Source organism: Hyperolius riggenbachi, chromosome 2 (genome assembly GCF_040937935.1).
Source record: "Hyperolius riggenbachi isolate aHypRig1 chromosome 2, aHypRig1.pri, whole genome shotgun sequence".
Classification (NCBI taxonomy): domain Eukaryota; kingdom Metazoa; phylum Chordata; class Amphibia; order Anura; family Hyperoliidae; genus Hyperolius; species Hyperolius riggenbachi.
Genome location: NC_090647.1, coordinates 115,226,789 through 115,239,192, shown reverse-complemented (window position 1 = coordinate 115,239,192; position 12,404 = coordinate 115,226,789). Strand labels below are relative to the sequence as shown.

The 12,404-nt window shown below is 41.9% G+C and overlaps 1 protein-coding gene across 1 annotated transcript in view; it reads right to left on the bottom strand.

The window, feature by feature from the left end:
- The window catches only part of LOC137545715 (keratin, type II cytoskeletal 80-like), a 105,232-nt gene that overhangs the window by 57,598 nt on the left and 35,230 nt on the right, over nucleotides 1-12,404 (bottom strand). Inside the window, exon 3 of the mRNA XM_068267249.1 lies at nucleotides 1,488-1,548. Within this exon, the coding sequence (XP_068123350.1) occupies nucleotides 1,488-1,548 (61 nt within the window). The remainder of the gene's footprint in view (nucleotides 1-1,487; nucleotides 1,549-12,404) is intronic.

The following is a 12,404-nucleotide window of genomic DNA, read 5'->3' as shown; positions in this document are numbered from 1 at the left end:
GCGCTGGCCGGAACTTTTTGTTCCGGCTACGCTGGGCTCAGGCGGCTGGGGGGACCCTCTTTCGCCGCTGCTCGCGGCGGATCGCCGCAGAGCGGCGGCGATCAGGCAGCACACGCGGCTGGCAAAGTGCCGGCTGCGTGTGCTGCTTTTTATTTGATGAAAATCGGCCCAGCAGGGCCTGAGCGGCGACCTCCGGCGGTGTTGGACGAGCTGAGCTCGTCCAGACCGCTCAGGTGGTTAATACATCTTTTGAAGCACTCTAAAAAAGAGCACTGAACAGGATATAAAACAAGAAATACAATGGAGGCATCACTACCTAACATAAATTCATAATTTCTTGCTGGTGTTCATCTGACTTTGCAGCCGAGGATTCTCATTGGCCCAGGACAATGCACAAATAAGAAGCCATAGTAAGAAATTGAAATGTACCGGTGTCAATGTGACACGGATGTAGAGGATAGCTGGGGTGGAGTTCTACAATCAAAACAAAAGAATACATACAGTATGTGCTAACAAATATATATGGTAAGTGTCAATGGGCACTTGAAAGGGTGCTACCCACAACAGGGGATACCTGGTAAACGCCATCTTTAATGAAGCGGTATTTTCTCTTAATAGTGTTGAGATCCACTTTTTTAGACAAAAGATAACCCTTGGTGGATTAATAAGCATTGGGAAGAAGCATTCCCTATAACTGAGGCTAGAAGAATAAAGAGGCAGGAGTGAGAGAGAACACAGAAGTGACAGATAAAGCAATATTTGCATCAAAATGAAAATAATCCACATTTGATGCTACTTGACATGACATGGTTTGTCTTATGTTGTAGTGTTTGTTTTCTGTTTTTGCTTTTCTTTTTATAAAAGTTTGGCGAGCTTACAGACTTTATTGGACTTTATGTTTGAGGTGATCCCTGGAATCTCATTAGGGTGGTTTTAGTCCACCATTTTCCAGGTGTATTAGATTTGTGTGCCTGAAGCAGAGACAGCTTCTCAAAGTGTTTTTCACTTGTTACACACACATGTATTCATTTGTTACACACACATGTAAACAAAGATACTGTTATCTCCAGTTGGGATGCAGATTTGAAGCTGAATAGCTGGACAAAGTGCTTTGTTTAACCATTTCAGTGATGTTCTGCTAAAAAAAATTCTGGGATTGTAGGTTTAAAGCTGTGAGGAATCTTTTATAGCTAAGTAAGCTAAGCTAGAAATGCTGACTTTCATACCACTTTCAATTATTTGATTACACTTATTGCTCCTTAAAAGTCCATTGTGGGTTTTTTAATTCAGTGAAACTAATGCCATGCATTTTGAACTTAGAACAGCAATGCCTTTCGTTGACCATTGAAATAAACATGGTTTGAAAAAGGAAAGCAATGCCATATGCAATACACTTTAATGATATTATAATGAGGTCTACTGTCATTTCATTCTGTAGCAAAGAATTTGCTAGAGACATAGAAAATAATACATTTTTCAATTCTCACCTTCTTCAGTTGTACGAATGCATATTCCATATCAGAACGTAGGGAAAGCTCATCTTCATACCTATGGAAAAAGAACAGGAAATGTCATGAGGACCATTAGTAATATGACCTATAAGTAGCCTACAGAGTATAACAAACAATTTGTAATAAATCAACAGAGTCCCAATGTTTTGGAGGCCAGAAGATCCTCAGTAGATTAGGCATGCTGGGGAGATGCTAACATTCAGTAGCTCCACTCCATTTTGACATAACCCTAAACTGGCAGAACTCCAGTTCTCTGGACAACACTTCCTTATGGGCAGATGGAGGTATAGTGTACTTAGGCCAGCTCATACATAGTACCTAGCTTATCCCACTCTCTGAGCTGCAAATTCACTACTCCCTATCTCAACTTAGAAGTATATGTATATGCAATTGAAAAGCCCAATTTCCAGGTGACCTCCCACATACTGGTACCTCAGTGATTCTCAAAAGTATTAAAGCGGAAGAGAAGAGAATCAACTGCAGAATCGAGGGGCAAAAACGATCGAGAGGAGAATTGAGTGCCATAAACTAACTGTATTTCCAGCATTATAGACAGACTAACCCAGCTCTCCAATCTCCACCAGAGTTACCTAACCCCATGACAACTAAATACATTTTCTGCCACTGCATCCTCATACTGCCCTAAATTCCAGCTTCCCAGCCCTTCCTCTCTGCATCTACTTTGGCAATGTCCTCCTTTAGAAGACTTTTGGAGCGCATGCCCCTACTGCCCTAAATTCCGGCTTCCCAGCCCTTCCTTTCTGCATCTACTTTGGTAATTTCCTCTTGTAGAAGACTTCTGGAGGCAGGTTGTTTCTTTCTTTCATGACCACATGGGTTACTTATCGTACTGCACATTAAGCTGTGTATTCTGAATTTTGCAGAAGATGGCTTATGGAAGTTTGATAAGGCTTTTCTTACTGTATCCCTCTTCTCAGCTAAGCAATGTATATCTTTTAGATGCTTTTCCTCGATACGCCCTTCCCTTAAAGAGAACCCGAGGTGGGTTTGAAGAATATTATCTGCATACAGAGGCTGGATCTGCCTATACAGCCCAGCCTCTGTTGCTATCCCAAACCCCCCTAAGGTCCCCCTGCACTCTGCAATCCCTCATAAATCACAGCCACGCTGCTGACAAACAGCTTGTCAGAGCTGGCTGTGTTTGTCTCTATAGTGTCAGTCTGCTGCTCTCCCCGCCTCCTGCAGAACTCCAGTCCCCGCCTGCATCCCTTCCCTCCCTGCTGATTGGAGGGAAGGGACGGGGGCAGGGACCGGAGCTATGCAGGAGGCGGAGGAGCATCTGAGACTGACACTACAGATGTAAACACAGCCTCACAGCACAGCTGTGATTTATGAGGGATTGCAGAGAGCAGGGGGACCTTAGTGGGGTTTATGATAGCAACAGAGGCTGGGCTGTATAGGCAGATCCAGCCTCTGTATGCAGATAACATTCTTTAAACACACCTCGGGTTCTCTTTAAACCTTGGAAGAAGTGAAGGCCACTGCACCTTACAAAAAATATGGTCTGGCTAAATGATCTTGCCTTAGGGGTAAGTGGCTATCCAGCCCTCATGTGTAGCCCATTCTGTGATATTAAATGTTATGCTTTCGTTTATGCTTAGTTGATTGTACGACTTTTCACGTCTATATCTTGACAGTGTATACTTTTGCACCTATTACATAACGGATATTGGAGCATCATATTGAATGTTAGTATTTACTGTACTTTGACTAGTTCCTATAATTTGTTTTATTAAAAAAGAACTATGGGCTCCAGTGCAAGTTTTACATTAGGCCCCCTCAAGCACTGCACATAACGGATATGGAGCAGCAGAACCAGCCAAGGACAGCTGCAGCATCAGAAAGATGTAAGCAGGGGAGAGGTATTGTTTGTTAGCGATTATTTCCATGTAAAGTGGACTGAGCAGAGTTTTAATTTTTAAAAACGAACCTTCCCATAAGGGAGTGGCATCTACTCGCATCTCCCAGACTGCATCTCTCCACATCGTGGAGCATGCGCATGCCTGACCCCTAATCCAAGGACTCCGGTACAGCCACACCCTCTGCATTCCCTATTGCAATGCGACTGTCACTATTATATTCATCAGGGAAAATGCTGGATTTAATTAACTCCCTGCATAATGTGGTCTTAAATCACCTGGCATATTGACTTTTATTAATAAATCAAATTGTGCTACGTGAAATGTGCATGTATAGGAGTAAATTATGCTTACACTGCTAGTTCAGTTTTAATAAACTGGCCCTTATTGTGCCCCAACCCGACATCACCCAAAGTTCACTTTCAAGGGCAGCGAGTTATACAACATACTTCTGTGTTCTCTGTAAGGACTCTATCTCCTGTAAATGGGATACAAGTAATATAAAATGTATCAGTGTGGAGAATAATCAGGCACACACCTCTTTGTACGTATTGCATGACTAATTACGGGTTTATCTTATAAGTGGAAATAGCATTAAAATCAAAGCTCAATTTAGACTTGATGATTTACCTTAAATTACCGGTTCCTCCTTTCAATCTGGTGTTTATAGTTTAGGGCTCCACCAGTTGCCATCTATGTATAGCTAATAAATGGTTAATCAGCTGAATGGGTATAATTAGCGCATAATAAATTAACTCCTGTCCTAATCACGTGCGAGTAGAGTCATTATTGCCATAGAATTAATATGATGTATCTTGTAATCCATGCGAGACAAATGTAGCCTGTATTAAGGGGCACAAAGCCCCAAACCTTTGTCTAGGAGCCCCAAAATGTTGGCTACTTTGTGAAACACATGTATCAAAAGGAACCCAAGGTAAGAGATGTATGGAAGCTGCCATATTCTTTCTTTAAACAATACCAGTTGCCTGGCTGTCTTGCTCATCTTTCTGGTTAGAAGTGCCTGCATCACACACCTGAACAAGCATGCAGCTAATCTTGTCAGATTTTTGTCCAAGACTCACCAAAAACTCTACAGTCATCACTATCAAGATTTTGCCTTGGAATAAAGTTTAAAGCGTGTTAAGCAGTTCTCAGATCAAAGTAATATTGCACTGTTACCATGATTTGTAGACAACCTAAAACATTGTGCAGGAATTGTTTTCTGCTACGACCACATAGGCCATGACCTTGGGTGGCTGCTGCACAAGGGGCATAGAAGAAGGTAGCATATGAACGAGAGGGCTAAACAATGGAACGTGGGGGTGTAAATGGGAAGCAACACAGGGAACAAGAGAGTTGTCCATGAAAGAGGAGTTGCTGTACATGGATGTCACACATGGAAGAGGGGACTACTCATGGAATGGGGGGGGGGTGGCTTCCACATACTCAAGAAGAGGCTGCTGTATTTGGAAAGAGAGCTCCACTTGGAAGAGGGGACTACTCATGAAATGGGGGGTTCTCTTCCACACACTCATTAGGTGGCTGCTGTATATGGAAAGATGGCTATATGTGGAAGAGGAGCTTCAAGAAAATTGTCCAAAGGGAGAAAAAATTATAAAAACCTGTCTTTGCTATCTGGCATGTAGCTGCTTCTGTGGAATCATCGTGAGGTTGAGATTTTGCTTTGTTGGTAAACTTCTAATCTGTGTTAAGTTGAAACTGCTTTTCCAATACTTTTTTACAATCTTATTACTTGTTCATGTTTTGTATTTACATTGTACCAGCATGTTCTTTACAGAGTACACAAGAACATTTACACGTGTGCCTCACAATCTATTATTATGAAATAAGATAGGGCCAATTTAAGAGAACAAGACTGTTAACCTACGCCCATTTTTTTAGGATCTAAGAATAAATTTTAGCACCTGTTGGAGCCTCTGCTGGTAAGGATATTATGGCATTGACAGCTACCAGGTTGAGTACTCCAATACATGCACAAACAGGTCCAATTAGGTGACAGAGGTCAGGCCCAGCAGAAATCCTCAGCAGATGTTTAGACTATTCAAGTGACTTACCAGGAAAGCAGGTTTAAATAAGGTCAAACATAGCAGAGGTTTGGTGGCGATGGGCATACAGACACTCTGAGAAAGGTACCAGAGGATCAGAGTGAAGTGAGGTCAGAGTTCCAGCGTTCCAGTGAGACTGGTAGGTAAATGCATAGTAAAATATCAATAATGTAAACTACTAATATTTTTTACTAGCAGCAGCACCCGGCGACCAACTCATGCGGTAGCACTGAAACCCACATACTCCCATAAGATTAATGGTTAGAAGGTTGTTGGATATTTTAAACTAGGACCTGGCGGGAGAATGGAGGGTTTAGTACATGGGAGCTACCCAGAGTAGATAGACAATGGAAACCTGGACTTATAGGAGCAGGAGAAGGGAGGTATGGGGAGCTCAAAGAGAAAGGAGGGGACTAAACATAATCAGGTGATTGAAGTGTAATGGTAATAGCATTAAATGTATGCTACCCAATACTAGAACCCTTTCAAATAAACTTTCAAATAAAATGGATGAACTATAGTTGCTGGTGAGAGATAAAGACTGTGATAATGGCGTCAATTCACCAGAGAGGATTTACTAAGAGAAAAAAGGTAGGTAGTTTATCTCATGAGGTATTTTAACACTCTGGAGTCAATTCACCAGTTTGAGAGGACAGAGAGAAAAGTGTTCGATAGCAGGGGATAATGGAGAAATATGCATGAGGAAAGTGTGAGAAAGCAGAGAGTTAGGTAATCGGTATTAATGATTTACATGGGATACTTTTCCTCTCTGTAAGCTTGAAAGTGAAGCATTGTGGGTAGGAGGCGGAGTTTTACCACTACGTGACCAGAGTATTCCCGCCTTTTACTGCCGGATCATATCATAAATCATATCACAAATGAGTCTGAACTTCTTCACCACCTCTGTCTCAGTAAAATTATCAAGAACTGTTCTCTCACGAAAAATACGAGGGGCGATTAAACAGACCCTCCTCCTGTGCCTTTGTCTCCTCATAATAGAAGCAAGCTCTAAGGCCTAGTGCACACCAGAGCGGTTCGGCTGCGTTTTGCGATCCGCTTGCGGCTGCGGATACGCTTGGGTAATGTATTTCAATGGGCTGGTGCACACCAGAGCGGGAGGCGTTTTGCAGAAACGCATACTCCCGGGCTGCTGCAGATTTTGGATTGTGGAGGTGTTTCTGCCTCAATGTTAAGTATAGGAAAAACGCAAACCGCTCTGAAAAACGTCACTTCAGAGCGGTTTGCCAGGCGGTTTTTGTTACAGTAGCTGTTCAGTAACAGCTTTACTGTAACAATACATTAAATCTACTACACCAAAAACGCTTCACAAAACCGCAAAATGCTAGCTGAAACGCTACAGAAAAATAAGAAAAAGCGTTTTAAAATCTGCTAGTATTTTGCGGATCTGCTAGCGGTTTTTGGTGTGCACCAGGCCTAACAGAGTAAGCTCAAAAGGCTCCATCTTCCACAGCAGCAGCTGCTGTGTGAAAACCACGATATCTCCAGGTTCATTCAGGGGATAAAGAGATGAAAAAATAACGAATGGCCACACCCCCTTTCTTCCCTGGTGAATTGTGATTTGGAGAAAAACTAACTACTAGCTATCACTTATTTATCTCATACTTATCTCACATTTATCTCTTGCATTTCTCTCTGTCGATATTTTCCCCTATACTTCTGGAGAATTGCTATTTGGAGATATCACAGGAGGTAAATTACCTCCCGAAAGATAAATAGGTTGGTAACCTCTGGTGAATTGATGCCATTGTGGGAGTAACAGAGAGATATAGATGGATGCCAGCCATGATTGAATGGTACATTTGGAGGTTTACAGTGTCTTTAGAAAAGATAGACTAAATAAAAAGGAGTAGGTGTCTGTATGTTTGTTAAATCCTTGTCTCTGGTTATGAAAGAAGACATGGCTAAGGATTGTGAGGATGCGGAATCTGTATGGGAAAATATTCATTCTGGAAGCAAGAATTGTCAATCTGTGTACGCTATGAACCTCCACATGTAAATAGCATGAAAGAGATACAATTACTGCAGCCGACTGAACAAGTTACAAACAAAGATGGTGTCATAGTTATGGGTAATTTCAATTATCCTGACATGGGATATTAAAGCTATTTGCTTCAACAGATATATACACTATAAACACTGCAAGACAACTAATTAAGGTGAGTCTGAAGCAATATTAAAACATATATATATATATATATATATATATATATATATATATATATATATATATAAAACTAAGGAGAGGGAAGACGCTGGGTCCTATATAGCCTTCCTGTTCCTCTCACAGTCCCCTCGTTCCAGTGTTGGCTTCCCCGGTGGGTCGAAGACTGCTCTCTGCCACTGAGGAAGCCTTTAGAAGTCTCTCCCACATGTACAGTATGGAGCCACCCGTCTTCAGGAGCACTCACACTCCCGAAGACTTCCACAGCCTCCCACGGTAGGAGATTTGAAGGGGGGAGCCAGTGTTGGAACAAGGGCACCGTTAGAGGAACGGGAAGGCTGTATAGGACCCAGAGCCTTCCCTCTCCTTAGGTAAGTATCTGTTTCTTTTTTAATAACTCTTGAGACTCCCTAACTCAAATGGTAAACAAACCAACCAGGGTTTGGTCATTTCAAATACACGAGACATATCTAACGTGAGCAACAGTGACTTTAATATGGTAACATTTGACCTTTGACTTAACAGAGATGTAAGCAAGACTACAACTTAAACTATGAATTTAAAAAATAATAAATAAATAACTTTTAGAGGTTCACTTAATCTGGTAGGCTGAGATAAATTACAGGGTAAGGAAACTTAAAGTAAATGGCTAAATTTCAAACACTTTCTTAGTGACTATTGCAAAATGTATATATCTTATGAGAATAAAAATTCTAGATCTAAAAAAGGCCAGTATGTATAAATACTGGTAATTCATTTTTGGACATGATTAAGTGCTAAAGGAATACCTTTAGAGCCCTAAAGATGGAGGGCGCTGTGTCAGCATTAAATAAATATAAAGAATGTAACTAACATTGTATAAGTGAAATCAGACTTGCGAACAGGAAGCTGAAAAACAAGTGAAATAACTTTAAGTGCCCCCCCCCCCCCAAAAAAAAAAATCAAATTCTTATATTCCAAAAGGAAAGGGCTGGAAAGATTGGTTAGTGAACTGTATTATGGAAGACTAAGCTAAAGCAGACACAGACACTTTGAATGCATGCACCTCCGGGTATTAAAGAGACTCCGAGCACCTCCCATGGGCATGCCTTTAAGCCAGACGACTTCCAACAAAGTCGTGCTATGACCCCTCTGGAGGGGCCTCTTGCAAAGGCCTTGCGTGTCACTTCTTCTTCCTGCTTCATTCAGTGATGCACTTCTCTAACAGAGAAGACATGGATGACCCGGAAGTTATAACATAGCCAAGATGGCAGCCACGATATTTAAATTGATATCGAACGAAAACTATTTGGTATAGAACGACAATTCAGGCATCAAATGAAAGAGGAGAGCACAAGCTAAAGAAAGGTGGGCATCTTTAAGTACTTTGCAGTACTGGTCGGAGTCTTAAAGGCATACCCATGAGAAGTGCTCGGAGTGCCTTTAACCTCTTGACGACCAGCTAACGCCGATTTGCGTAAACTGGTCGTCTGCGGGTTTCCATGGAAACGGCCGCTCGTTCGAGCGGCCTTTCCATGTCCGTTCACGGAGGCTGTCTCCGTGAACAGCCGGAGAGCCGCCGATCGCGGCTCGCCGGCAAAATGTAAACGTGGGGATGAAATCCCCGCTGTTTACATCATACGGCGCTGCTGCGCAGCAGCGCCGTAAGGCAGATCGGCGATCCCCGGCCTCTGATTGGCCGGGGATCACCAGCATATGATAGGCTGAAGCCTATCCTACAATGCGCAGGACGGATATCCGTCCTGCGCAGCTCAGAGGGGAAGGGAGAGGGACGGAGCGCCGAAAACGCTGCGGAGGGGGGCTTTGAAGAGCCGGCGGCGATCAGACCCCCCCAGCAGGACATCCCCCTAGTGGGGAAAAAAGGGGGTAAGTCTGATCGCCTTGGCATAATCCTGATCTGTGCTGCGGGTTGGAGAGCCCACGCAGCACAGATCAGACAGAAATCCACTGGTCGGCAAGTGGTTAAGGGAGTTGAGTTCTTGATAGGCCACTTCATCTTATTTTCTATGATTCTCTTTCAAGCAGGTCAGAACTCCGAAACTACAGACCTGTGAGCTTAACATAGTTGTTTAAACTGTTTGAAGGTATTCTAAGGTATGCTATACAAGTCTTTATAGCACGGAATAATCTAATTTCAGCTCTCCAACATGGGTTTACCAAAAGACAGGTCTCACCAACATACTCGGCTATTATAAAGTAGTAAATGCAGATTTATAGCTTGGGAAAGCCATAGATGTAGTTTATTTTGACTAAGCAAAGGCTTGTGACACTGTTCCCCACAATAGCCTGGTGCATCTAGAGCAGGCATAGGCAAACTTGGCCCTCCAGCTGTTAAGGAACTACAAGTCCCACAATGCATTGCAGGAGTCTTACAGCCACAGTCATGACTCATAAAAGCAAATGCATTGTGGGACTTGTAGTTCCTTAACAGCTGGAGGGCCAGGTTTGTCCATGCCTGATCTAGAGGGACTAGGAGAAAACCTTTGTATGTGGATAGAGATCTTGTTAAGGGACAGAAGGCAAAGAGTGAGAAAATGGGAAATTGTTATCAGTGGAGTCCTGCAAGGGTCAGTGCTCGGTCCAATCCTTTTCAATGTATTTCTTAATGATCTAGTAGTTGGAATACACAGTAATGTTGCTATCTTTGCAGATGATACAAAATTATGTAGAGTTATAAGCACTAAGCAGGATAGTTTGTATGTTTATAAATACATTAGAGGGCAATACATAAGCTTGGCAGATACGCTTTTTGTCCTTAGGCCTTTACAAAGGAGTATGGTCTGCGTATGGAACTAAAAAAGTTTTGCCATCTATATGGGAAGGGGTTCTTTACAGTAAGAGTGGTTAAAATGTGGAACATTTCACCACAGGAAATAGTTATGCCTTAAAGAGAATCTGTACTCTAATATTCTTACAATAAAAAGCATACCATTCTATTCATTATTTTCTCCTGTGCCCCTCTGTGCTGTTTCTGCCACTCTCTGCTGCAATCCTGGCTTGTAATTAACAGTTTTAGGCAGTGTTTACAAACAAACTAACCAGCTTCTAATAGGCTCAGCTAAGCATAGTGTATGAGTCATTCAGAGTATGCAGGGGGCCTGCAGAGGGTGTGTATCGCTTCTACCAATCACAAGCAGCCCTGCACATTCCACACAATCAAGCTTTAGCCCGACAAACAGGACAGAGGAAAGATACATTGATTTATTACAGAGACAGTGCAGTTAGGAAAGACTGCAGTAAGCCAGAGCAGATTAGAACAGGCATAGGAACTTATAGGATAGAAGAACTAAGGCTGAAAAATTTGTTACAGAGTCTCTTTAACGTTTTCTTTGCATTGAAGAACATTTACGGCTATTGAGTTGATCAAGGGATTTTACCTTCCACCAGGAGGTAAGTATTTTTTTTTCCTTTTAAAGCATTGTAAGGTTTTTTTTTTTTAATGTCTTCTTCTGGATCAACAGGAATATTTTAAGTTGCAGGTCAGAAATGTACTTATGGTGCCCATACACGATACAATAAAAACGTTTGATTTTCCAGTGTTTTTTTCGATCTAAATGATCGAATCGAATGAAAGTAGAAAATATTTTTTTTTTCGATCAAGAAATTCGAACGATTATCCCGTTTTTTCGAAAAAAAATCTGATCGGACATGATGGAAAAATCTTTATATTTGATGTAACGGAATAATCGAACTAAATTATCTAATCAAAAAAAATGAAAAATTGTACCATGTATGGCCACCATTAGTTTTTCCTCATTTATTCACTTTTCTCCTTTTTTTTTTTTTTTTTTTTTTTTCAACCAAACTATCTATGTAAGGGCTGGTTCAGATGGACGTTCGGAGGCGTCGCGTTCGTTGGCGTCGCGTTCGTGGGCTTTCAGCAGCGTTCGTGTTGCGTTTGCATGCGGTCGCAATTTTTCTTCGCCTAGGGGGACATTAGCCGTCGTGGTTAACCGCCCCTGGAAGCTACATGTAGCTTCCAGGGGCTCCTTGAACGCCAGGGAAAAAACCGGGATCCGAACGCCGCGTTCGTGTAAACGCGCTTGAAAGCTTGGTACAAACGCTCCCATTGAATGGGAGCGTTTAACACCAAGCCCCGAACGCTGGCTGTAAACATTCTGCAAGCGTCCGTCTGAACCGGACCCTTCCTGTGATATCCCATTAGACTGGCCATACAGTGTGTATGAGTTCCATTAGGAAATGACATACAGTATATAGATAGTTACACATACTCTGTAAAAGACCAAATAACATATCTATCTATGTCCTGTAAATGCAGAAAATAAACAGCTTCTGTTTAAAATGCTACTGCACTTATTCTACTGTAAGGAGAAAATAAACATGACAAACTGATACAGGCAGTATTTTCACTACGCTTCAATTTAAGATTAGGACTGACATCTGCCATAAACTAAAGCCTGAACAGTTTGAACACTACAATGTATCTTCCTTTCACCAGGAAGTTCAGTTGACAACCAAAGTGACAAAAATGATACAACAGCTGTAGTATTTTTCTTCCGCTTTTGTTTCTTTGTACTGTATGTCTATGTATTATAGTTTATGTTGTACTCCCTGCCTTCTTTTGTAAGCTGTGTATGTAATCCATGTATCGAGACAGATTTATGTCCACATAGCTCACGGCATGGCAGTTCACATTGTAATGAGTGTAAAGGAAGTTCTGAGGAAAAGCACTTTGCCCTGACACGATCTATGTAGATGATTTAGGATTATGAACCTGGTGAGGAAGCCTGAACAAGTCTAATAA